This window comes from Pseudorca crassidens, chromosome 1, assembly GCF_039906515.1.
Source record: "Pseudorca crassidens isolate mPseCra1 chromosome 1, mPseCra1.hap1, whole genome shotgun sequence".
In the NCBI taxonomy this organism is placed as follows: Eukaryota; Metazoa; Chordata; class Mammalia; order Artiodactyla; family Delphinidae; genus Pseudorca; species Pseudorca crassidens.
Genome location: NC_090296.1, coordinates 28,190,815 through 28,217,355, shown reverse-complemented (window position 1 = coordinate 28,217,355; position 26,541 = coordinate 28,190,815). Strand labels below are relative to the sequence as shown.

Below are 26,541 nucleotides of genomic sequence, written 5' to 3'. Positions count from 1 at the left end.
CCTCAAAATTCTCTTCCCAAAGATGTTTATTAAGTAAATACCTCTTATTTTGCCCAAAATGAAGTTTACCAAAAAGAAAATAAGTATCCTACACAGAAGGTTCTGTGTTTTTATTGATTAGAATTGTGTACAGTTGTAATCCTTCCATCATACACATACAGTAACTATCAAATATCTGATACTAAAATAACTTACTTACAAATTCTAATATTGAACACAGAATAATTCTATCCCTATTAAAAATAAAAAAACAAAACCACTGAGTATCTTGGAAAATTTAAATTCAGACCGTTATTTCACAATTTGGAAATCTGAGTAATCCAACTTTAAGATGACTTTCTCATTGTTGAAGCTTGCTCTATCAATGTGCGATTTGGGACTTCCTCTTGTCTCAAGCCATTTCTGCATATGACGTACTTTGGAGGTGGGACCTTGCAATTGTCCTTGCACTGTGCCCTGGTCAGTGTTCTGGACCCAGCCTACTAATCCGAGCTTTTTACCCTCAGCCTAAGGGAAAGAAAAAGACAAGAGAGAGAAATCCAGTGAGATTGAACAAAACAAAATTAGACTACAATCTCTTGCCAGAATCTTGGCCTAGAATCAAGCCACTGAAACTAATTTGATGTTGTCCAGAACAGTCAAAACAGAACTACAGCAAGGAGAATCTCATTGCTGATCTTAACATGCAGTGTTGACCACTTGACTCCATTTCCTTCTTCCACCCTATAAAACCAGGCACCAGAATTTTTCACTATGTCGTCAATTTGGTTAAGTACTAAAGATTTAAGACCAAATCAGATGTTTTCAAAATGATTCCCTAAGGATGACTGTTGTTAGGATACTGGAGTATATCTTGTTCATTTTCCGTCTCCTAATCAAGAATCTACTGGGTATATTAAATAGAAAAAGCATGAAGCTATTTGATCCTTCTTTTTTTCTTTAACCAAGACCACACCTAAACAAATCCAGATGATTAAGTGTCCAATATCTCTTTAAAGATCATTAGAGAGTATTTTACAATTTCCTGGGCAAGGCAATCCACTGTTCTCACTGTAAAGAAACTGTCTAACCCAAGGTCTTTATGTTGCACCCAAAGCCCACTTTCTCTCATCCTCCTAGAGAAGGAAAAAGCAGCTGGTGATCAGCCTCTAAACACCAAAGTTTCATGAGACTACATTAACTATTGTTTTCACTTGACTTTCTTCTGTCTAAATAATCACAATGTCTTTAATGTTGCATAAGCTTATGAAAATCATCTAATCACTGTAGTTGCTCTTTTCTTAGACTTTCCAATGCTCTTTCCTTTAAATCACTAACTGTGGAATGACTGAAAATTGGGGAAAGGTAGCAATGTTTTAGAGGCAATTTTATTTTTGTAAAGTTTCCAATTAAGGATATTATAAAAGTTATTGACTGTTACATTCTATCTAAATAGAAGGGGTTAGATTACAAAAGAAAACGGGAGTTAACTTGATTGCATGTCCAAATGCCAGACGAGTGACCTAGTAAATATGGGAAATTGCTGGAGTTGGCCAAAGGAAATGTTATGCATAGCAAAACTATGTTTGATGAGGAACTGAAGTATTCATCAAATCAGTTACGTTCAAAGCAAAGACATGTTTGCATAATGAACAAGAGACTTTGGTCAAATAAATAACAGTTTAAAGGATACAGAGGAAATTAAGGAATGAAGAAAAATAAGAGATACCTACAGCATGATTGAGTGTTGTAGATTGTGGCATTAAAAAAGAATGCAGAGAATGGATTTGAATAAGACTCCACATCCAGCTGACTTTGTGTAACAACTGCACTCCTCTACTTCTTTTAACCTAGGGGAACGGGCTATCCCTAGTTCTTAGTTACCTTATATGGTAATTAGCCATAGGAATGATTGTGTTGAGTTTTGAGCAGGAGGTTATAACAGTACTGCTCAAAACTAATTTATTTAAATTTTAAATTGCAATATGATTTATCTGAACTCTGAGAGTGAACAAAACACTCCCAACTTTGACTGGTGTTGAGAATGGAGATTTCGTATGGGTTTTATTTGTGCACTCGCTTCTGTTCTTATTTTATATATATATATATACACACATTTATATGTATATTTATTTATTTGGTTGCACCAGGTCTTGGTTGCGGCAGGTGGGCTCCTTAGTTGCAGCTCACCAGCTCCTTAGTTGTGGCATGTGAACTCTTAGTTGTAGCATTAATGTGGGATCTACTTTCCTGACCAGGGATCAAACCCAGGCCCCTTGTATTGGGAGCACGGAGTCTTATCCACTGTGCCATCAGGGAAGTCCCTGTTTTTATTTTTAAATGATAACATAATGTTGCTGAGTCATGTTCAGTTTTGAATATATATCTAAACAAGTAAGCAGTGTTTTCTCCTACGAAAATTCCAAAAAGCTAATTCTCCCTCATAATAATATTTCTGCTTGGATGGTCATCTGGAAACATTTTTTTGTGTTTTTTTTGCGGTACGCGGGCCTCTCACTGTTGTGACCTCTCCCGTTGCGGAGCACAGGCTCTGGATGCGCAGGCCCAGCGGCCATGGCTCACGAGCCCAGCCGCTCCGCGGCATGTGGGATCTTCGCGGACCGGGGCACGAACCCGTGTCCCCTGCATCGGCAGGCGGACTCTCAACCACTGCGCCACCAGAGAAGCCCCTGGAAACATTTTAACGAATATAATCACCAACTCTAGTCTCAATCTAAAAAGAAAGTACCCTCAAACCAATAACTTAGACTTCCATCTTAGGAAACTAGAAAGAGAAGAGCAAACTGAATCCAAAACAAGCACAAAAAAGGAAATAATAAGGATTACAGCAGGAGTTAATAGATACAGAAAAAAGAAAAAAAGAAAGGAAGGAAGGAAGGAAAGCAGGAAGAAAGAAAAAATAAATGAAACCAAAAGTTGATTCTTTAAAAAGACCAACAAAGTTGTCAAACCTTAAGCTAGCCCGATCAATAAAAAAAAAGAAAGAAGGCTCAAAGTACTAAAATCAGAAATGAAAGAGGGGCTATTACCACCAACCTTACAAAAAAAAAAAAAAAAGGATAATAAGGGAATAATATGAACAGTTGTATTCTAACAAATTAGATACCTTAGATTAAAAGAGCAGATACCTAGAAAGACTCAAAAACTACAGAAACTGAATTAAGAAGAAATAGAAAATCTGAATAGACCTATAACAAGAGATTGAATTAGTAATTAAAAACTGCCCATGATATGTCAATGGACATTTAGGTTGGTTCCATGCCCTGGCTATTGTAAATAGTGCTGCAATGAACACTGTGGTGCACGTCTCTTATTGAATTATGGTTTTCTCAGGGTATATGCCCAGTAGTGGGATTGCTGGGTCATATGATAGTTCTATTTTTAGTTTTTTAAGGAACCTCCATACTGTTTTCCATAGATGTGGCACATATATACAATAGAATATTACTCAGCCATAAAAAGAAATGAAATTGAGTTATTTGTAGTGAGGTGGATGGACCTAGAGTCTGTCATACAGAGTGAAGTAAATCAGAATGAGAAAAACAAATACCGTATGCTAACGCATATAGATGGAATCTAAAAAAAAAAATGGTACTGATGAACTTAGTTGCAGGGCAGGAATAAAGAGGTAGACATAGAGAATGAACTTGATGACATGGGGTGGAAGGGCAAAGCTGGGGTTAAGTGAGAGTAGCATCGACGTACATACACTACAAAATGTTAAATAGTTGGCTGGTGGGAAGCAGCAGCATAGCACAGGGAGATCAGCTCGGTGCTTTGCGATGACTTAGAGGGTTGGGATAGGGAGGATGGGAGGGAGGCTCAAGAGGGAGGGGATGTGGGGACGTGTGTATGGGTGTGGCTGATTCGCTTTGTTGTGCAAATGAAACTAACATGGTATTGTGAAGCAATTATACTCCAATAAAGATGTATTAAAGGGCTTCCCTAGTAGCGCAGTGCTTAAGAATCCGCCTGCCAATGCAGGGGACATGGGTTCGAGCCCTGGTCTGGGAAGATCCCACATGCTACAGAGCCTGTGCGCCACAACTACTGAAGTCCACGTGCTACAACTACTGAGCCTGTGCTCTAGAGCCCGCGAGCCACAACTACTGAGCCCACGTGCCACAACTACTGAAGCCCGCGCGCCTAGAGCCCATGCTCCGCAACAAGAAAAGCCACCGCAGTGAGAAGCCCGCGCACCACAACAAAGAATAGCCCCTGCTCACCACAACTAGAGAAAGCCCGCGTGCAGCAACTAAGACCCAAAGCAGCCAAAAATAAATAAATAAATTTATATTTAAAAAAAATGGGCAAAGGATTTGGAGACATTTCTCCAAAGAAGAAATATCTTCTTCCATGTGCCAATAAGCACATGAAAAGATGTTCAACATCATTAATCATTAGAAGGCAAACAAAACCACAATGAGGGTATACACATACACCAGAATATTACACAGCCTTAAAAAGGAAGGAAATTTGAACAGATGCTACAACATGGATGACTCTTAAGGATGTTATTGCTAGTGAAATAAGCAAGTCAGGAAAAAAACCAAATACTATATGATTCTACTTATATGAGTTACCTAGAGTAGTCAAATTCATACAGACAGAAAGTAGAACTGTAACTGCCAGGGGCTAGGGAAGGGGAATCAGGAGTTATTGTTTAATGAGTACAGAGTTTCAGCTTTGCAAGATGAAAAGAGTTCTGTGGATGGATGATGGTGATGGTACCATAACAATATGAATGTACTTAAGGTCACTGAACTGTATACTCAAAAGGGTTAAAATGGCAAATTTTACATTACGTATATTTTACCACAATTAAAAAAAATGTGTTCTATAGTTTCCAAATATTTGGGAATTTCCCAGTTTTCTGTTATTGATGGCAGTTTAGTTTCATTATGGTCATAGGAGAACATGCTTTATATGACGTAAATCCTTTTAAATTCATTGATACCTCAAAACAAAACAACAAAAAACCACAATGAGATACCACTTCACGCTCACCAGGATGGCTATAATAAAGCAGACAGACAATAACAACTGTTGACAATTGGGAGAAATTGGAATTCTCATGCATTGATAGTGGGACTGTAAAATGGTGCAGCTGCTTTGGAAAACTGCTTTGGTAGTTCCTCAAAAAGTTATACATGGAGTTATCATGTGACCCAGCAATCTACTCCTAGGTATATATACCCAAGGGAACTGAAAATAATGTTTACATAAAAACAGGTACATAAATGTTCACAGCATCATTATTTATAACAGATAAAAAGTAGAAACAACCTAAATGCCCATGAATTGATGATTGGATATATACAATGTGTTATATCCATACAGTGGAATATTTTTTTAAACAATTATTTTATTATTTATTTTTTTGGCCACACTGCAAGGCTTGTGGGATCTTAGTTCCCCAACCAGGGATTGAACCCAGGCCCTGGCAGTGAATGTGCCGAGTCCTAACCACTGGACCGCCAGGGAATTCCCCATACAATGGAATATTACCCAGCCATAAAAAGAAATGAAGTGCTGATATAAGCTACAACATGGATAAATCTTGAAAACATGTCAAGTGAAAGAAGCCAAACACAAAAGGCCACATATTGTATGACTCCATTTACATTAAATGTCCAGAACAGGCAGATCCATAGAGATAGAAATGAGGTTAGTGGTTGCCAGGGGCTGGGGGGATGAAGAGTGAGTGCTAATGGGTGTGGGGTTTCTTTTTGGGGTGATAAAATGTTCTGGAATTAGTGTACATCTTTATGAATACTAAAAAACCACTGTATTATACACTTTAAAAAAAATAAATTTATTATTTATTTAATTGTTATTCTTTTTTGGCCACGTTGGTCTTCGGTGCTGCGTGTGGGCTTTCTCTAGTTGCAGCGAGCAGGGGCTACTCTTCGTTGCGGTGGGCAGGCTTCTCATTTCAGTGGCTTCTCCTGTTGAGGAGCACGGGCTCTAGGCACGCGGGCTTTGGTAGTTGTGGCTCGCAGGCTTTAGAGCACAGGCTCAGTAGTTGCAGCGCACGGGCTTAGTTGCTCTGCGGCATGTGGGATCTTCCCGGACCAGGGCTCGAACCTGTGTCCCCTGCATTGGCAGGTGATTCTTAACCACTGCACCACCAGGGAAGACCTGTATTATACACTTTAAAAGGGTGATTTAAAAAAAATATTTATTTATTTAATTTATTTATTTAGTTTTGGCTACGTTGGGTCTTAGTTGCCTTAAGCGGGATCTTCGTTGCAGTGCAGGGGCTCTTCGTTGCGGTGCGCGGGCTTCTCTCTAGTTGTGGCATGAGGGCTCTAGAGCACGTGGGCTCTGTAGTTGTGGTGCATGGGCTCAGTAGTTGCGGTGAGTGGGCTTAGTTGCCCCGCGGCATGTGGGATCTTAGTTCCCCGACCAGGGATTGAACCCATGTCTCCTGCATTGGAAGGTGGATTCTTAACCACTGGACCACCAGGGAAGTCCCAAAAGGGTGAATTTTATGGAATGTGAATTATATTCTAACTTTTTTTTTTTTTTTTTTTTTCCATATACAGATTTTATTTCCAACAGGCAAGTTAAGACATTATTATTCAGTGCACCACAAAGTTAAGACAGGGATGGAGGTGGCCCAGCCCTGCCTCTGCTGGAACAGGCAAGTGGATCAGGGAAGAGAACATAGGTCCGGGTGGGGAGGGGTCGTGGTGGGCAGGGGTGGGCCAGTCTCCCCACCTCCTCACATTATGCTACGAGGAACACAGACATTCAGATGCAGCTGCAGAAAGAGGAGTCACGGGATCTGAAGCCACATAGTGGGACCGTGCATTACTCAGTCCCACGAGGCTGCTGTCTCACACTTTAGGATCCGTGAGAGACACATCAGAGCCCTGAGCACTGTCACTGTTTGCAGCCTGAGCGTAGCTCCCTCCTTTTTCACCTGAGTGCTTCTTCCTCCAGATCACAGCTCCAGCCACCACGGCGCCAGTGACCACCAAGAGAACCAGGCCAACAATGAGGCCCATGATGGGGCGGAGGACTGAGGAGGAGGTTCCCATCTCAGGGTGAGGGGCTCCTGAAGCCCCTCGTGCTGCACGTGGCACGTGTATCTCTGCTCCTCTCCAGAAGGCACCACCAGGGCCGCCCACTTCTGGAAGGTTCTGTCCCCTGAAGGCCTGGTCTCCACAAGCTCCATGTCCTGGGTCTGATCCTCCCCATCACGCTGCCAGGTCAGTGAGATCTCCTCAGGGTAGAAGCCCAGGGCCCAGCAACTCAGGGTGACCTTACGGTCAGAGATGGGGTGGTGGGTCACGTGTGTCTTTGGAGGGTCTGCGCGCTGCAGCGTGTCCTTCCCGGTCTCCAGGTATTTGAGGAGCCACTCCACGCAGGTGCCCTCCAGGTAGTTCCTGTGGCGCTCCGCTTCACCGACCACCTCCCACTTGCGCTTGGAGATCTGAGCCGCCGCGTCGGCCGCGGTCCAGGAGCGCAGGTCCTCGTTCAGGGCGATGTAATCGGCGCCGTCGTAGGCGTACTGGCTGTACCCGCGGAGGAGGCGACCGTCCGGCCCCACGTCGCAGCCGTACATCCACTGGACGGTGTGAGACCCGGCATCGGTCTGGTTGTAGTAGCTGCGCAGGTTGTTCAGGTTCACTCGGTACATCTGTGCAGCGTCCTTGCAGTTCCGCGTGTTCCGATCCCAGTACTCCGGCCCCTCCTGCTCCACCCACGGCGCCCGCGGCTCCATCCTCGGATTCGGGGCGTCGCTGTCGAACCGCACGAACTGCGTGTCGTCCACGTAGCCGACGGCTATGAAGCGGGGCTCCCCGCGGCCGGGCCGGGACACTGCGGTGTAGAAATACCTCAGGGAGTGGGAGCCCGCCCAGGTCTCGGTCAGGGTCAGGGCCCCCGTGAGGAGCAGAAGAAGGGCTCGCAGTGCCATGACCCACCACCTCGGCGTCTGAGAAGACACTATATTCTAACTTTAAAAAAAAATCCCTTCAAGTATTATCACTCATTCTAGGAGTGATGGAGTTAAATTAAGAGGCTAGATGATATCAACACATAAAAAGACTGTAGCAAAACAAAATAATTGTTAAAATGAACATATATAATAAAATGATTATAAGTAGTCAAGAATAAACTACAAGTCTAATTAAGGGGAAAAAAGGATGACATTTTCCTTGCAGTTTTCCAAATCAATATTTGTTTTTCTGCATTCTTTTATTCTCTCTTTAAATTGGGGGGTGGGAGGCGCAGTAGAGAAAGATAGAGTATACTGCCATCTGGTCCTTTTCGCTCAACAACTTTAATTAATCTTTCAGGCTGCCACCTCCATTTACTAAATCACAGGAACTTACCATACGTAATTAGTAGCAAAGCTAATTGGAACATAGCTCTTGCTATGACTTTCAGTAATTCTTTTTTTCCAATAGGCACTTCATATATGAGCATGAAACAGGAGGAAATGATTTGCAAGTAATTGGAAAAAGAGGTAGTGATATTTAACATTCATATTTCAAAGATTCACGTTTGAATTTTAAGTACCACAGTCCCCGGAATGTGACACTTGGCAAGTTCTGCAGTCTTAACTCAGTATCTTTGGGGTTGGAGATACATTGGGAAGGCAATAGCCTGATACCCCTCTATAGAAGACAGAAGGCAAACTGAGATTGCATCTGTGTGTGCCCATTGAGGGAGGATTAGTGATATTAAGACAGAGGCTGTCAATAGTTTGTTCATCCCCTCAACTACTCCCTAATATCAAATAGGAATACCAGGCTCCATGTTCAATGTTACCATTACTTACCCTGGAATAGATAAAGTATTTTCATTAGAAAAGCTTCACCTGGAAAAGGTAATTGTTCTTTAAAAGCTAAAATGAGCGGAAAGGAATTACATAGGGGAATGGGAGAAGTTGAAAAAGGAAAGAGGTCTGAAGAAAATGCAGCAGCTGCAGAGGAAGCAATTAAAAGTCACTTAAATGCCATCTCTTTGATCAATGTTAACTTTCCTACAAGAATTGTGACTTGGTTTGATGATGCCACAACAGGGAGAACTGGGGAAGCCCTCTATTCCCCTTTGGAAAAGAGAAGCTCACCCATATGTGTCTAGGTACTCAAGTACCACTGTTAGAAAAGACCAATAATAACAGTAGACAAATTTTCCATTTGCATTGTGTTTTATCCACTGCAAAGCATTTTCATACCCATTGTTTTACAAACCACCTCTTTGCCATCCAGCTACCAAACAGAAAGGTTCTCCAATGCATATTTTTCAGGAACATGTCTCTTGTTCCCATGCTCATACCCTAGGTATGTCCCCAAAGCCTGTAAGCCACATACCTGAGTGTACTTGCGGAAAAACACACCTTGCACTTTCCCAAAAACTTCATAATCCACTGATATCAGGGTGTCCCCTTCTGCCATACTCACGCTCAGACCTGTCAGAGACCATGAAAGCAGAAAAGTAAAGGACTCATTATCCTAAACCCGGGCCCCCAATCCTGAGGCAGAAAGGGTCACACACACACCTCTCCATCGTTAACCACTGTGACCTCTCCCTGACCTTAAGGTGCCAGTACTTCGGAGTAAGTAAGCGGTCACGTGTAAGCGCGGGTGTGTGAAGTTAACAGGAAGACACCCGGGCAAGGGAGCCCACAGAGGCCTCTTTTGGGGCAATTACCTGCTTATCCAGTTACCTCCCTACACCCATCCCCGGTCCCGCTCCCTCTCCGTCCTTCCCTCTTCCCACGCGAACCTGGCTTCCGCGCCCCCACCAGAATGCCCTATTAATATTTTAGGGCTAATCGAACTGATGAGCACGCCCCGGGGCGCTGCCCCAGGCTCACTCTCCTGGTCCTCCTCTCCGATGGACTACCCGGGAGACCAGCAGGCCAACTGTTCTCCCGGTTGCGTAACCGCCGCGCCCGGTAGCTTAGAACGCGGCTCCTCCTTCGCTGTCTCTCAGGCCCATCACCTCCGCCGGCCAATCACGCACGGCGCGCTCGGCCCAGAGCCCGCCTAGAGGGTGGGATTTCGGGACGCCAGTGTCTAGTAGCCCCAGAGCCTCCGATTGGCGGGGGGGCGGGATCTGTCCAGGGTCTCGGCTAGGATTCTGCACACCGAGCCCTCACCCCAACTGTCACTAAGCGCACGCCTTTTTTCATTTTCTAGCGGGGATAAAGACAAAGACGAAGAAACACTTGAGATAAATCCAATCATTCTGTAAATATTTACTGAGAGCCTCTGTGTGCCAGGCACATTTCTAGGTGGTTGACATACGTTAATGAACAAAAAGGATCCCTGGACCGGAGGAGATTAAATTCTGGAGGCAGATGATAAACACTAAACATCATAAACAAACAGACAAACAAATTAAATAGAAGACATACAACTTTTCTGCCCTTTTTCTCAGTTCTCTTCCAATTCTGAGTCATGCCTAAGTCTGGAATTGGTAGCAGCAGAGATAAGTGTATAGGAGGTCCCAGTGGAGGTTATTTCTCCCTCTGTGATTCTGGAAGCGGCCCACCAGAGTTTACCTTACTAAGAAAACTACAAACAATGCTTATCTAAAGCAATCAATCCATCAATCACAAGCACAAGCAAAATAACCCATAATCACAACTGAATCAGTCAATCTAAGCCAAGTGACCAAGTTGCATGAATTTCTTTTGGGAGAAGGGAATTGTCAAGGGGAGTTGTGGGTAATGATTGTTAAAAATAGGGTCACCTTGGGCTTCCCTGGTGGCGCAGTGGTTGAGGGTCCGCCTGCCGATGCAGGGGACACGGGTTCGTGCCCTGGTTCGGGAAGATCCCACATGCCGCGGAGCGGCTGGGCCCGTGAGTCATGGCCGCTGATCCTGCGCGTCCGGAGCCTGTGCTCCGCAACGGGAGAGGCCACAACAGTGAGAGGCCCGCGTACCGCAACAACAACAACAACAACAAAAATAGGGTCACCTTATAGATAACTAATGAGAACATACTGTATAGCACAGGGAACTCTACTTAATGCACTGTGGTGACCTAAATGGAAAGGAAATCCAAAAAAGAGAGGACATATGTATATGTATAGCTGATTCATTTTTCTGTACAGTGGAAACTAACACAACACTGTAAAGCAACTATACTCCAATAAAAATTAATTAAAAAAAAAAAGTAGGGTCACCTTGAAGGCATTTGAATACAGATACCCTTAAGATTAAGAATGTGTATGAAGGAAAACTGTGGTGTTTATTGTTGCTCTTTGGAGTGCTTGTGTACCTTACATCCCTTCATAACATAAGATGCCATTTGTGAATATGCCAGGTTGGCAGACTTGGCAAGGTGAGATGGATTTGCAATGGAAGCCATGGAGGTTCATTATTCCATTAGCTGCCCGCTACAAAGTGAGGATCCAGATCCTGGAGAATCATACAACCTCAGTGCTGGCGTTGGGGTGGGAGTGGGGTGGGAAGCTGAACTGAATTGTTACGCTTGGTAATATTTGAAAATAATGCTGAACAGAGTAACTGGCTTATATTATTTAAAATTTATTTTTTAAAAACTAGTTTCTCTGTAGAATTAACCTATTGAGTATCTACTGTGTATATACACTGCAGGATATACAAAGATGGATGGTATATAATCTTTGCCCTCAAAGAGTTTTTTATTTAGTGTAAGGGACAAATACGCGTGCAAATGATGACAATACAATGCACAACATGCTAATTCAATTCCACAAGCATCCACTGAGAGCTCGTCATGAGCCAGCCCTGTGCTAGAACAAGGACAGAAAATATTATGAGAACACAAAGGAGCAAAGAGATCCATTCTGGCTGGGAAGAGTGGGAAAGCATTCTTGGAGGAACCAGCATATTACCCAAGGTTACACAACCACAAACAGTAAGTGATGGAGCTGGGATTTAGTTCCAAGCAGTCTGAGTACAGAACCTACTCCCATGAATGCTATGCTCCACCACCTCCCAGTACGTGGAGCTTGGAGTAAGGCCACTGAGGTAAGAAAGTGCAAGTAGTCAGGTGTGGCTGGACCAGGGTTTCTCAACCCTGGCTGCACATTAGGACCTTGGAGAAAGCTTTGTAAAATCCTGATACCCAGGCCTCACTCCCAGAAATTGCTTTCCAGGTAGTCCTAAAGCACAGCCAAGGTTCAGACGCCCTGGACTAGCCTCTGGGGAGGCAAGACTGGAAAGGTAGGCTGGACCTAATCTGGCAAGCTGAAGTTCCATGCTAAGTTACACATTTCAACTTTATCCTATAGGTAAAGAAGCAGCCACTGGGTAGGAGAATTATGGGGTCAGAAGTATTCAGGATAATTATTCTGGCAGCAGCCAGAAGGATAGGTTTGGGGAGCAGATGAATAGCAGTTAGGAGAGTGGTGTCATCCCAGTGAGAAGTGAGGGAGGAACTCACCTAGGGTTGTAGAAACGTAAAGGAGGGGACACATATAAGAGACATCGCAGGGTAACTTCAACAGAACCTGCTGACCAGTTAGAGAGAGGGGGTGACAAAGTGGGAGGAGTAGAAGATGACTGATCCTTTCAGCATGAGAGGAAACACTGGAGAAGTAGATTGGGGAATGCGGAGGTGATCACAACTTCGTTTTCTGTCATATTGAGTTTGTGGTTCCTGAGGAACATTCACGTGCAAGTGCTACATGGGAATTTGGAAATTTGAGTCCGTAATTAAGGAGAGAGAACTAACCTAGATACCATTTAAACATAGGTGAGACCTGAAATTTCAGCATTTGGCTGAAATCATTAAGGAAGAGAATGTCTGAAACTACATTTATATGAGAAATACGAGGGCCTTGGAGAACACCTACATTTGAGGGGAAGGTGAGGAAAAGACATAAATGCAAGGACATGAAAGAAGAAACCAAGAAGGCACACAGGAGCAAGTGAGAAGAGTTCCAACGGAGAGAAAAATCAATGTCAAATGAGTAGGCTGAAGAAATAGCAGCTTTTGTCTTTAGGGTCATTGGAAGGTCACTGGTAGCCTAGCAGTTAAATAAAGCGGACAGAGGGGAACCAGACCACAATGGACTGGACAATGAGGGGGAGTTGAGGAAGTGGGGGCAGGAAATGTAGAGTTTTCTATTAAGAAGTGGAGAAGAGGAGAAAGGAATGGGACCCTAAGGTGAAAGGTGTGGCCAAGGGAAATGAGGCTTTTTGTGCAGGGCAAAGTTAAGCATATTCTAAAACCACAGAAGCGTGTGTGGATAGATACAACTTGAAGTTAACAAGATGCAGGGGTAAAGTGAGTCAATTCCTGGAGGGTACTGAAAGGGACTAAGTCAAGAGAACTCAAGGAAAGACAAAGATTCTTCTTCCTCATAAACAAGAGGGAAAGAAGTCAAGATGGAGGGAGGCACCCTGGGAAATTCTGCCAGGCTGGAGGGGAGCTTCTGGAGTTGATGACAGGCAAGCCCCATGCTGAGATAACTGGGACCTTGAGAAGAGTGGGAAATGTCTGAAAATGCATACATAGAGAAGGCATTGGAGAGTCAGCTAGGAAAGAAAACAAGGCATAAAAGGACTGCCTTGGAACACCACCAAGGCATTTCTTTATAACATGTAAAAGCTGTATTATGACATGTTGAAGTATTAACACCGACCACTGCTGTCTATATTATTTTCCATGTGCATGAATCTTTTAAGTAGTTACAGGGAAAAAAGTAAGCTGCCTGTTCCAAACAGCTTACACAAATGAACTGAAGTATGAAGACAAATAAACTCTCTTCTGATGTTAGCAAGTTATGGAGTATCTTTAGTGTTGAAACCAGGTTATACTGAGCATTTTCGATCTGGTAGTTAACTTTATTATCATTACACTTGTCTGAGTCACTCCTGGGCCCTAAGAAGAGAGGGCCAGAGTTACCACGTGAGAGTAAAACATTATATCAAAATAATTAGATTGGCTACAAAAATTTCCCCCCTTCTGCGTAGCAAAACCTAGCCGACTTGCTAAAATTTGACGCAAGCTCCAAACTATTTGCGAGGAAAAGCATGGAGAGATAATATACAGCCGTACCTGGGGCCCGTACAAGGCAGCCGAACGTGCTAAGAAAGGCTATCAGCAGGCCCACTCCCGCTAAGGGGGCAGACACCGGAATCCGGCGGCAGAATGACTTGAGGGCACATCTAGGCGCTCCGTCTTTTGCCAGAGAAGGGCACACCCCAGGATCTGAGACCATCGCTCTGAGAAAAATCTAAGCTCTTTGATGGAGCCCCAGAAAAGCCTCTCCCACCCCATTCCCCCGTCCCCTAAGGGCAGAGCTGGAAGGAGCTGCAGAGTTGGCGGGACACCGGGTCAGGCGACACTCTGGTCCACCGCGCCCGCGCCCGGGGCGGCGCCCGGTGGTGTGCGGACTGCGCTTGCGCACGCCTCACCCACCCACCCTCCGCGGAATTCGCGGCGAGGTGGGGCTGGGCGCCCACGCTCTCCCGTCTCCAGGCAACGGGAAAAACAGAGGCCAGCTGAGAGCGCCTGCGCGGCCGTCGGTGGAGGGAGGGTTCGTGGTCGGGAAAACTAAGTCCTGGGGTTTCGCCTGAGCAACAGCTGTCCCCGAGAGCCTCAGGTACGCGGAAGGGCGGGGAGACATGGGGTCAGCACCTTGACCTCCCAAGGGCCCGACAGATTGTAGAGCGAGGGCTTGTCCCCAAAGCGGAGTCTCCAGTAGAGGCTTCCCGGTTGAGCCCTCCAGGTCAGAATGCGACTTAGGCGTTACGGATCTAAAACCCGCGGCGGCCAGATCAGGTGGTCCCCGCCTCTCGGATTACAGACCTGCCGTCTGTGCCGCGGGGACTCCTTGGGTGAGGGTTTGCCAGTCAGGCACCTGCTGCAGGCCCTGAGCTGCAGCAGCTGTGCTCTTTGGGGTCAAGCATTGTTTCAGCAGGAGGGAAGCCCCGAGAGCTCTTTGTGCCAGTCACTTAGCAATGGGCCGCAGTTTTCTCACCTATAAAATGATGGGGCTAGACTTGGAGTCCTAAGGTCCCTAAATTCGAGTCTTGTAACTCTGAGAGAACCCCTCAGTTTACAGGTGAAGAAACTGGAGCCAGCGAGGGGAAGCTGCTTGTCCTGTGTCACAGGCCTAAAAACTGACTTTCAGTCCAATAGCTCTTTCCACCTGCTACAGAGTATGCTGTGTATGGCAGCGGCTGGTACTGATACAAAGGAAAGCCAGGTGACAGGAACACCTGTATCACATTCCTTTTTCTATCCTCAGGACCTAATAAGCACCCGCAAGACATAATAAGTGTTCACCAAATGCTTATTGAATGAAAGCTCTGGCAGACCCAGCACCACTGTCCCTAAGAAGTCTAAGGGAAAATGTGGGTAGGACAAATGTAGAAACAGTTTACTTTAGCAGCCGACATGAACCTCAGACAAACTCCTCACATACATCTGGTTTAAATCTCCCCTAGGCTTTCAGTCTATGCCCTGAATGGCTGGTCTCCAGTTGGCACTGCCTCTGCCTGTGGGCATTATGCGCCCACATAATAAAACGGAAGCTCCAGAGCTCCACTCAGCTAAGCAAGACCCCTCTGAAAAAGGTGACTCTTCCCAGCGGTCCTCTATGGGGCACCCGAGGAACAATGTCCAGCAGAAGCTTTTGAGCAACCAAGAGCAGACGCTGGATAACCTCTACACTCACCCCAAATGGAACACCTGCACGAAAGCCCAGAGCTACTCTTATCCCTGCTGTGCTGGAATCAGCCAGCAAGACTCAGGAAGCAATCCCCAGGGCCAAGCAAAGTGTTTATTTTACTCACCAGGCCCTCAATCCCAGTATCCCAAAGCAAATAACCAGGAATTCATCCCCTTTACAAAGAAGCGAGTTGGGGTGGACCGGGCATACCCACTGAAACCTGTGTTTCACCGGAAGCCCCATAGTACAGGTGAGGCTGGCACTGATGGGGACCCGAATGTCTCTCCAAGACCCCCTGAGCCAAGAAAGTTTTCATACAAGAGCTTTGGTTCAAGGAACTGGGTGAATTCATCTGTGGTTGGTACAGTTGCTGCCAGTCAGGAGGACAGGGTCATGGCAAACCCCAACAGGACGGAGTGGCTGCAGATCCAAAGACTAGAGGCTGCAGGGGAGAGTTTAGAGGAGGAAATCTGCAGAAAAGAGGCTCTTCTGAGGGAAAAGCTGAAGAAGACAGAGGAGGAACTCAGAAGGATCCAGAAGGAAAAAGAACAGGCTGAGGAAAATGAAAAAAGAGAGCTGCAGAGAATGGTACTCCCCGGGAGGAGAGTTAAAGGCAATACCACATACAAACCTATCTTCTCCCCAGAACTCATGTCTGAGGAGGTCTTCAGTAGAGACACAGGAGAGGATGAAACTTGGGGACGGTCTCAAGAAAGATCTAGTCCATTCCAGTTCTCTGATTATGGAGTTCAGAAGCTCAAAAGGGAAAGACTGGTGGCAAGCAATAACAACATCCGAGACCGAGTCTCAGGGCGATTGAAGGAGACGTTTTCTCAAGCTTCAGAAGCGCCGCTCAGTGCTTTGCGGAGGTCCACCAGCAATTCTAGCTCATCTAGGGCACCACACTCCTCGGGCTCTGGCTGTTCCACTGAAGAGCCAGAACTGGGTGAGTGCAGCCACTGTGGCCGAAAGTTTCTCTTGCTCAGGCTGGAGAGACACTCCAACGTCTGCCGCAGGATGCAGAGTTCCAAGAGGAAAGTGTTTGATTCCTCCAGGGCCCGGGCCAAGGGCACAGAACTAGAGCAGTACTTGAACTGGAAGGGACCAGCCTCAGTCAAGGTAACAAGGGCCTTATGGATTTGCCTTGAGTGGGGATCATTTTAAGAGCCTGTTATATACTCAACCATTTTCTTTAAAAAAATTTCATGTGTCATATGGGGAGAAAGTGAGAATTAACGTTTGATTTATTGATTACTACTGTGTGCCAGTCACAGTGATGGGAGCTTTTCATATGATCCTCACCACAACCCTGTGAAGATTTCATTATCTTTTATCAGTTCAAAAATCAAGTGTCAGAGAGGTTAACTTGCTTGAGATCACAAACAGTCTTAAATGACAGTCAGCATATAAATCTGGGTCAGAATGACTCCAAAAATCTAGAGTTAAAAAATATATGTCCTTGGGCTTCCCTGGTGGCGCAGTGGTTGAGAGTCCGCCTGCCGATGTAGGGGACACGGGTTCGTGCCCCGGTCCGGGAAGATCCCACATGCCGCGGAGCGGCTGAGCCCGTGGGCCATGGCCGCTGAGCCTGCGCGTTCGGGGCCTGTGCTCCGCGGCGGGAGAGGCCACAGCAGTGAGAGGCCCGCGAACCGCAAAAAAAAGAAAAAATATATATATATGTGTGTGTGTGTGTGTGTGTGTGTGTGTCCTTTCGATTATAAAAGTAATAAACACTTACTTTAGAAAATTTAAGAGAATGAAAAATATAAAGAAAAATATTATGAAGCCTTTCACTACCCTGAGAGAATTCTTCGCTCTCTGCAATATATTCTGCCCCCTCCCAAGATTAGGACTTGCTACCACTCCTATAAGCTGTATCTATTTTTTCAACATTGGCTAATTTTGATATACCTTCTTAGTAAATACATGAAACACAATTGTTTGGAATTCTTTTTCTCCCCATTTAGAGAGTAAACACCTTAAGGTTAGAAGACTTTATTTTATTTTTTTAATAATTTTTATTGGGGTATAGTTGATTGACAATGTTGTGTTAGTTTCAGGTGTACAGCAAAGTGAATCAGTTATATGTATATATATATATATCCACTCTTTTTTAGATTCTTTTCCCATATAGGTCATCACAGAATATTGAGTAGAGTTCCCTGTGCTATACAGTAGGTCCTTGTTAGTTATCTATTTTATTTTTTAATTTTTATTTATTTATTTTTTGCGGTACACGGGCCTCCCACCGCCGCGGCCCCTCCCGCCACGGAGCACAGGCTCCGGACGCACAGGCCCAGCGGCCACGGCCCACGGGCCCAGCCGCTCCGCGGCACGCGGGACCCTCTCGGACCGGGGCACGAACCCGCGTCCTCAGCATCGGTAGGCGGACCCCCAACCACTGCGCCACCAGGGGAGCCCTATTTTTATTTTTTAAAACTTATTTTTGGCTGCGTTGGGTCCTCATTGCTGCGCACGGGCTTTCTCTAGTTGCGGCAAGCAGGGGCTACTCTTCTTGCGGTGTGCAGGCTTCTCATTGCAGTGGCTTCTCTTGTTGTGGAGCACAAGCTCTAGGCACGCGGGCTTCAGTAGTTGTGGCACGTGGGCTCAGTAGTTGTGGCTCGTGGGCTCTAGAGCACAGGCTCAGTAATTGTGGTGCGTGGGCTTAGCTGCTCCGTGGCATGTGGGATCTTCCTAGAGCAGGACCCAAACCCGTGTCCCCTGCATTGGCAGGAGGATTCTTAACCACTGCGCCACCAGGGAAGTCCAGTTATCTGTTTTATATACAGTAGTGTATATATCTCAATCCCAATCTCCCGATTTATTCCCCCTCAGCACTCCCTCCTGGCAACCACAAGTCGGTTCCCTATGTCTGTGACTCTATTTCTGTTCTGGAAACAAGCTCATTTGTACCTTTTTTTTTTTTTTTTTTTTGGTTGAACCATATACCATTCTAAGTGCTCTAGATTACATATACTATCTCACATAATTTCCCAACAATACTACTACTATCCCATTTTAGATATGAGGCAAGAAGTTAAGTAACATGCCCAAGATGACATACACACACACACATATATATATATTTTTTCTATGTCATAATATTGACATTCAGTCCAGTAATCCTCCACTGCAACAGCTCCTTTACTTTGCAGTGAAAATTGATTTGTATATTTTTTGCCTCTGAGTCCTTGTGGGATTTTTTTTTTAATTCAAACAGAAAGTCACTAAAATTATAATCATCCTCATCAGTTCACTCTGTCCCATGTAATTAATTTTTTTATCTTGATCTTTTGTTAGCTCTTTTATGAATTCATCAGTTTTCCATTAGAGTTCTGAAAATGCTTATTCATTCAGTTCAGCAGTATAGTCAGTTACCAGAAACCTGTACTTGTCAGAGTCTTTTCCATGAATTCCTTGAAGATGAAACCCTTTTATAGGAACATTTTTGCAAAAGCATCAGAGTACACCCAGAACTCTCTGTAAATGACCAAAGACTTAAAAATGACCACGGTTAAAGATTTGATGAAAGTTCATAATAATGCAGTTGACAAGGAAATTTAGTTATTTCTGAGATATACATTTTAAAGTAATAACTAGAATTATGACTTATAACATTATACCAGAACATATAAGATTTTTAGAAATTTCATGTAATGTCTGAAACATTTATATTAACATATTTCCATACAAATAACCCAAAGAAAGTTTAGTATTAGTTGTTTTTTTGGTTTGTTTGGTTTTTTATACTGCAGGTTCTTATTAGTCATCAGTTTTATACACATCAGTGTATACATGTCAATCCCAATCGCCCAATTCAGCTTCCACATATAAGTGATATCATATATTTGTCTTTCTCCGTCTGACTTACTTCACTCAGTATGACAATCTCCAGGTCCATCCATGTTGCTGCAAATGGCATTATTTCATTCTTTTTTTTTTATAGCTGAGTAATATTCCATTGTGTATATGTACCACATCTTCTTTATCCACTCCTCTGCTGATGTACATTTAGGTTGCTTCCATGTCTTGGCTACTGTAAATAGTGCTGCTATGGACATTGGGGTGCATGTATCTTTTTGAATTATGGTTTTCTCCAGATACATGCTCAGAAGTGGGGTTGCTGGATTAGAGGACTTCGTCTTTGGTGAACATTCCTAGCTGCAGAAAAATGTTGTAAAAAGTGACTTTGAGACACTTCCATACATTTGGGGGAATTTCATAGGCACATTTGGATAGTCAGATCTGGAGAAGATTGTCTGGTGAAGCTTCTACCACCTTGTCAAGGTTATAACACTGGGGTTGTAAATGAGTGTTTCTCAAAGTGTGGCATGCTGACCTGCATTTTTTATTTCAGTAATTGTAATGCGTATTAGAAAAGTAAAACATGGTAAGCCCTTGATTTCTAGGAATCATGAATTTAAAGAAAAATAGTAAGAGGGATTAAGTGAAAGTGGTATGCAAATGATCAAAATGTGCGAAAGCCTAGACCACATGATCTCAAAGCCTGTCCAGCTCTGAGTCTCGTAAACTGTGAGAGTGTTATTCTATTTTCATTTCCTTCCAACCCTCCCACTGCCACGCTAACACCTCTTGTCCGTTAGCACTTTACAGTTTATGTGTGTATTTGCGGGGCTTTTAAAAACTCACGTTTATGTGGTGGCTGTTAAGAGAAGTCTTTTGCAGTCTTAATTATTTCTTTCAATACGATATGGGAGATCACTACAAGAAAGTCTTTTCCATGTTTAGCGACGATCTCCCTGAAATCGGGTTTCCAACGAGAAGTCAACATTTTGCCCTTGCAGATAATGATATGATCATCAGTTCCTGTTCTATCCTGTTTTTTTTCTGGTCAACCCAATAATCCACTTGGGTATTCTCTGTCCCACTATAGTGGTTTATTTCTGGCCAGAACCTAAAAGAATCTTGTGTTTCTTAAATTCCCAAATACAGTAGCAATAAAGCAAAAAAAAAAAAAAAAAAAAAAAGGGTTTCTGAGATCAGATGCCCTAGCTTTGTGGAAACTAGTTTGAGGAAATATGTTGCATTGAGGACATCAAGGCAGAAAGGATCTGGATTGAGATGGACTCCTCTCCTTGGACCGTCCCAGGTTTTATTCCAAAGCTTTGTGCCTTTGTAAGCTGAGTGGTTTGTGTCTCTCTGTTATTCCTTCAGTGTACTTGCAAGAACAGGTGATTTTTCTTTTATCCTTTAATATTCACATAACTTCCAGCAGACTCATACTCTTGTCTCTCTACTAGACCTTATGTATTTGAGCATAGAGACTATATCTTTGTGCTTTGTGATTAATAAGTGTTAATTGAATAAACTTCAGTACAATGAAGAATCAAAGTATAAGTATCATATAGTTGAGGAACTTTCCCCTAATTCAATTCTAAAGGTTCCTAAATAGCATCTCTAACACTCTGATTCTCTTGCCTTGTCTGTTTCAGTAAGATTTTCCTGATGGATCCTTCCTTTTCCTTTGATAACATCTCTTCCTATATTCATCACCAAGCAGCTACTTGCTTTTCTTTTTTCTTCTTTTTAAAATTAATATTCTTTTCATCTGAGTAGTATTTGAATACATTTGAAAAATCATGCAGTACTGAGTGACCTATAATGCAGATCAACAGTATTTTGCCTCATCCCTCTCTGGCCCCTCATCTGGCTCCCACAGGCAGTTCTGATAGATGGCTCTTCTGGTATGCATTTCCATATTTCTAAATAATATACTTATTTGCTTGATTTATCAATTTTGCACATTATCTGTTGACCTCTTATGGACACTCTGGGTTCTTATCCCCTCTCCTCCCACTTTTCTCCTTCCCTTATCCTTCCATTGTAGTGATATCACAGTTTGGGGTTAAACCAGTAGTCAGCTGTTTTTGTGATAATAACCACATAAATTTTGTTCACTGCTGAGTGGACAGATTCTGCCCCTGCCCACATTCACCCAGAGTTAATAACTGACCCAAGTTTTAATTTGCTTGGTTTCCTACATACCTAATTGTATTTTTTTTCCCCTGAATGATCTGCCCAGTATCAGACACCTGTTAATGTTTTTCTATCAGTTTGACTTTTTTTTCTTCTGGAACCTCCATCCCACCATTCTTTTTCTTCCTGCTCCAGTCCAGACTGGTTCTTCTCCAGGCCTGGTGCAGACCTGTTGTTTGGAACTTCTCTCTGCTTCTCTCCTGTTTCCAGCACCCTGTGTCTTCCTTTTTCTTGCTTTACTCCTTGCTTTGCTGAAGCTTTATTAAGAAGGGTGCACGGGAGGCATATTTTTTGTCTTGGGATGAATTAAAATATCGATATAATAGCTTTATTTTTGATTGATGAATCGGCCAGGTAGAGAATTCTAGCTGGAAAATTATTTTCTGTTAGAACTTTTATGGCATTTCCCCACTAGCTTTTAGCATCCAATGTTACTGTTGAGAAATCTGATACCATTTTGATTTCTGCTCCATTATATGAAACCTATAGATTTTTTTCTTTTTCTTAAAACTTATAGGATTCTCTCTTTATTCTACAATGATTGTGTTGGATAGTGGGTAGGCCATTTCAATCTCAAGGGTAGTGATATTTATTTCTAGGAATGTTTATTGTCTTCTTTAATAATTTCCTCCTTGTGCTTTCTGTTTTTGGAACTCCTATTAGTCAGTGTTGGACTTTCTAGATTGACTTCCTAATTTTCTGATCTTTTCTACTTTCCATCTTGATCCTTTTTCCCATTCTGCGTAACTTTTCTGACATTATTTTACAACAGTTCTATTTTTAGCTATTGCAGTATTAATTTATAATAGTTCTTTCTGGTTCTCTCATTCCTTTTTCATAGTATATATATTCTTGTTTCATAGATAAAATCTCTTCTAACACTACTTTGATATTATGATTTTTTGTAAAAAAATTTCTTCTGCTACCTGCCTTGTTGCTACTTCCTGAGCGTGTATGCATGTGTGTTCCTGTACTTGTTTGGTCTCTTCCTTGTTAGAGCTTTACTGACTGTCCGTTCATATTTAAGCTTAAGTGGGGCTTGTTGACTGAGGGCTTTCATATTAGGGTTGTCAAACAGTGAGCCTTTTCATTGGGGTCCCTCAGAATCAGCATCTCAACTTTTCTCTCAACTGCTTGGTGCATCCAGAGAACTCCTGCCTCCTATGAGGGTGCCTGTGTCTGGTACTCTGGGAGCTGAGTGGGGGAAGGAAGCTGACAGTTAATTCCACAATACATTGCGTACACTTGCCCTTAATCTCCATTTTCAGCCCCTAGATTAACCCTGCTCTCCACTGTGCCTGGATGTCCTGAGTCTGAAACCTGTCTGGTTCAATTTCTCCAGAGAGGGTGCTGGAAGTGTTGGACACTTGGATGTGCAAGGTGGAGAGGAGCCCTGGGAGCCAACCTGTTCACCTCCCCCTTCCCACTACCTGTATGTCCAAGCACTGAGCCTCCCAGGGGTTCTGCTGGGAAATAGGCTTGCCTCTCAGTACTATATAGGCCTTTGCAGGCCCTTAGTTTAAGTCAGCGGTCCCAGACTTTTTGGCACCAGGGGCCGGTTTTGTGGAAGGCAGTTTTTCCATGGGTGGGGTGGGGAGGGGGATAGTTCAGGCGGTGATGCGAGCAATGGGGGAGCAGCAGATGCAGCTTCGCTCGCTGCTTGCCCGCCGCTCACCTCCTACTGTGCGGCCTGGTTCCTAGCAGTCGGTGGACCAGAACCAGTCCGCAGCCCCGGGGGCGCTGGGGGCCCCTGGTTTAAGTGCCTCCACTCTGGCAAGTCAGTTATCATTGTCGCTTCTTTCCTGTTCTCTTTGACCTTAATTTCCTTACTGTCATTCTAACGGAGACTCAGGAAGGGGATGAGATAGACACCAAGTTAAATGATCAGTCTTCCTTCAACTTACAGGCTGAACCTCCTTGGAAGACCAACTGGAAACAGAAGCACGAATCTTTCATCCGTACCCTCCGTCAGGCTCGAGAGGTCCAGCAGATAATTGCCAAAGGTGGAAACCCCTCCGACCTGCCGCCCATCCTGCCTGCAGAAAATCCAGACTATATTCAGTGTCCTCACTGTAGCCGCCACTTTGCTCCCAAGGTGGCAGAGTGGCACATTCCTAAGTGTAAGACCATCAAGAACCGCCCTCCACCTCCAAGGAAGCACTGCAGTTGAGCAGACAACAGTGGAAACTTCCTTGATAGTCCAGAAGGCTACGCTTCTCTTCAGCAGTAAATGGGAGTAGAATAATTTGATGCAGAGCAGAAAGAACTAAAACTTTTACATCTCCCAGGTCTGCCTGCAGAGCTGAAATCGGTGAAGAGAGAGAGACCCATTGCTGAGCAGCAGGAGGCAACAGGAAGCCTCAGCTTCCCACTAAATCACCGCCTGCGGCTGGGGCGCCTCATGTTGTTGCCCTAAGAACTGATGGGTGAGGGCACGTAAGAGTAGCGAGGAGGCTACATTAAAGCTCTCTTCTTGCAAGCCTGATTGTGGTTTGTGCTGGTTAAGTGCCTGCATTTGCTGTGCCTTCTTGCCACTGCCTCTGCATGTATGTCTATGGCTTCTGTTAACTCTTGTTCTTGCAAGAAGTTGGCTCGTTGGTATCAGAGGATCATGGTATCTTATAAAAAATACAGTTTTGCCGTAAGACAAATGACCTCCCTGATACATGGTCCTGGCCAAAAGTCAATACAAGCATGGAAGGTTCAGGCGCCAGTATGTCCTAAAGCCTCCCCATGTTGTACTGTGTAATAAAGGGAACCTCATCTTTATGTACAATACTTTACAGGGTAGGGATGGGGAAAAGCACACTATGTCTCTGCAGTTGTTCCTTCCTAATGGATTTCATATGTCAGAAAAAAAAAAAGGAAGGAAGGAACGTTAGTTTCAGCTATTGCTAGCACTCTGCTTTCAAATCAGGTTGGTTTAATGACTTTTAAAATGAAGCAGCAAAATATACCATCAAAGCAACCTGGGACATTCTGGTGTCACATGTCCCTGCTGATCACATCACAGTAAACTTCTATTCTAGGAAGTAAACTTTGAAGGAAAAGATAGCAGATCTAAAATTTTCTCTGGGCAGAATCATGCCTACTGCAAGTAACCTTCATAATTAGGCCTTCAATAAATGGGTTTGGGGAATTTAAAATTAAACAAATAATAAAATGAGTGAGTCTTAGACTTGTCAAATGGGAGAAGTGATAAGGTAATGTCTGATGGGGGAGAAGCTATCAGTCCAGGTAGGATGAAGCTAACACAACAGATCTGAAATACTAGTAAGATTACTGTCCTGAGAGTATCACTCAAATTGTTAGCTTAAAACACTGGATAAGCTGTGACAAAGTGAGAGAGTGGCATGGACATATATACACTACCAAACGTAAAATAGATAGCTAGTGGGAAGCAGCCGCATGGCACAGGGAGATCAGCTCGGTGCTTTGTGACCACCTAGAGGGGTGGGATAGGGAGGGTGGGAGGGAGGGAGACGCAAGAAGGAGGAGATCTAGGGACATATGTATAACTGATTCACTTTGTTATAAAGCAGAAACTAACACACCATTGTTAAGCAATTATACTCCAATTAAGATGTTAAAACAGAAAAAACAAACAAACAAAAAAAAAACACTGGAGAAAAATCAACTAACCTGACCTGGGCAAAGGGGACTGTGCAGACCACAAAACCACATTTACTAAACTACAGATGGCCACTCACTCTTGTTCCATTTCCTCTGCAGCTTCTGCTGAGTGGCTGGGCTAACAGATCAGACCAATTTGATATGCAAGTTTAAGGCTTTAGCTGTGAAGCTGCTAGACGCTAGGCTAAAAAAATGATGTTTTAAAAAACTGCATGTATTGCTTTATGCTCTTCATAACTGTTACAAAGAAAGAGAGGTATCACATAATAGGGCTTTTTGGTTGGTCGTTCAAAGAAAACTCACAGAGAGACACTGGATATTTAACCCAATATATACATTCCCAGTCAAGTTTAATGAGGTACCCACTTTAAGTTTCACACTTGATGGTAAAAGCAGTAGGTGACTAGAATAAGTGGTGGCCAAGGTCACACAGTGGTAGCCTGTGGACTGCTTTGCCCCACAGGTATGTTTTATTTGACTGACATAGTATTAAAAATATAATCTGACATTAAAAAATTGGGATATGGAGCATCTTTTGAGAAACTGGAAGTTCTGGAAACCCTGGGCCTGCACCCTGTATAGCACCAACTGAGTGGGATTTAGAATCAGTTGCTCCTTCCAGACGGGGTGGAGCACGATCACCACAGCCCCGCCTGGCGTGCTTCACTTATTTGCCTTGTCTGCCTGGCCTGGAACCCCTGGATGACATTATAAAGGTCACAGACCAGGGGCCTCCAGGGAGAACAAATGTTGTGTGTGTGGGGAGTGCTTTCTTATGCTGCTAGAGGAACAAAGAATAGTCAATGCCATAGTGTTCCCTTCGATCTCAACATGTTTAGGCCTTTGATTATATCAGGAATATCTATTAGCCTTTTAAATTTAGCTTGATCGGATCTTTGGGAAGAAGAACCTTTTTCTATCTACATCTCTTCCTAGATAGCAGAGGATGACAGAGGATAAATAAATGCTGCTTGTTAATGTCCGTGTTTTATACTACTTTATCCAAGAAACTTTAGTGCAAGTAGATGTTATAAATTTTAAAGCTCAAAAGGTTAAGCAATGAGAAAAAATCTTACCGTGAAACTCACTTCGTTAAAAAGTATATGCAGTGTATTGAATGCAGCACAGCACCTTTGGCCAACATTTGCTTTAGGTCATCAGTTTGTCACTTTTCACAACTACACAGGAGGCAGCAGAGATGTGATATAGTGTTTTTCTCCCTAATGTTCGTAATTCTGTGAGGTTTAGTGCTCAGCATGTTTATTTCCATAGTTAATC

The 26,541-nt window shown here is 43.8% G+C and overlaps 2 protein-coding genes and 1 pseudogene across 3 annotated transcripts; 1 reads left to right on the top strand and 2 right to left on the bottom strand.

The window, feature by feature from the left end:
- Positions 1-95: 95 nt before the first annotated feature.
- ACYP1 (acylphosphatase 1) lies at positions 96-14,321 on the bottom strand. Of its 2 annotated transcripts, none has more exons than XM_067730074.1 (3): positions 14,016-14,321; positions 9,330-9,427; positions 96-507 (listed from the first exon to the last, which is right to left on the bottom strand). In XM_067730074.1, exons 1-3 carry the CDS (start codon positions 14,176-14,178, stop codon positions 292-294), a joined length of 477 nt encoding a protein of 158 aa, XP_067586175.1. In that variant the 5' UTR covers positions 14,179-14,321; the 3' UTR covers positions 96-291. The 2 variants fall into 2 exon arrangements, with proteins under 2 accessions (XP_067586175.1, XP_067586177.1); XM_067730076.1 differs by lacking the exon at positions 14,016-14,321 and adding an exon at positions 9,745-9,908.
- Positions 6,550-7,971, bottom strand: LOC137220607 (BOLA class I histocompatibility antigen, alpha chain BL3-7-like; annotated as a pseudogene).
- A 117-nt stretch (positions 14,322-14,438) lies between the features above and the next one.
- Positions 14,439-24,109, top strand: ZC2HC1C (zinc finger C2HC-type containing 1C). The gene is made up of 3 exons (XM_067730020.1): positions 14,439-14,562; positions 15,410-16,752; positions 23,537-24,109. The coding sequence occupies exons 2-3, from the start codon at positions 15,430-15,432 to the stop codon at positions 23,798-23,800; spliced, it is 1,587 nt and encodes a 528-aa protein (XP_067586121.1). The 5' UTR covers positions 14,439-14,562; positions 15,410-15,429; the 3' UTR covers positions 23,801-24,109.
- Positions 24,110-26,541: the final 2,432 nt, after the last annotated feature.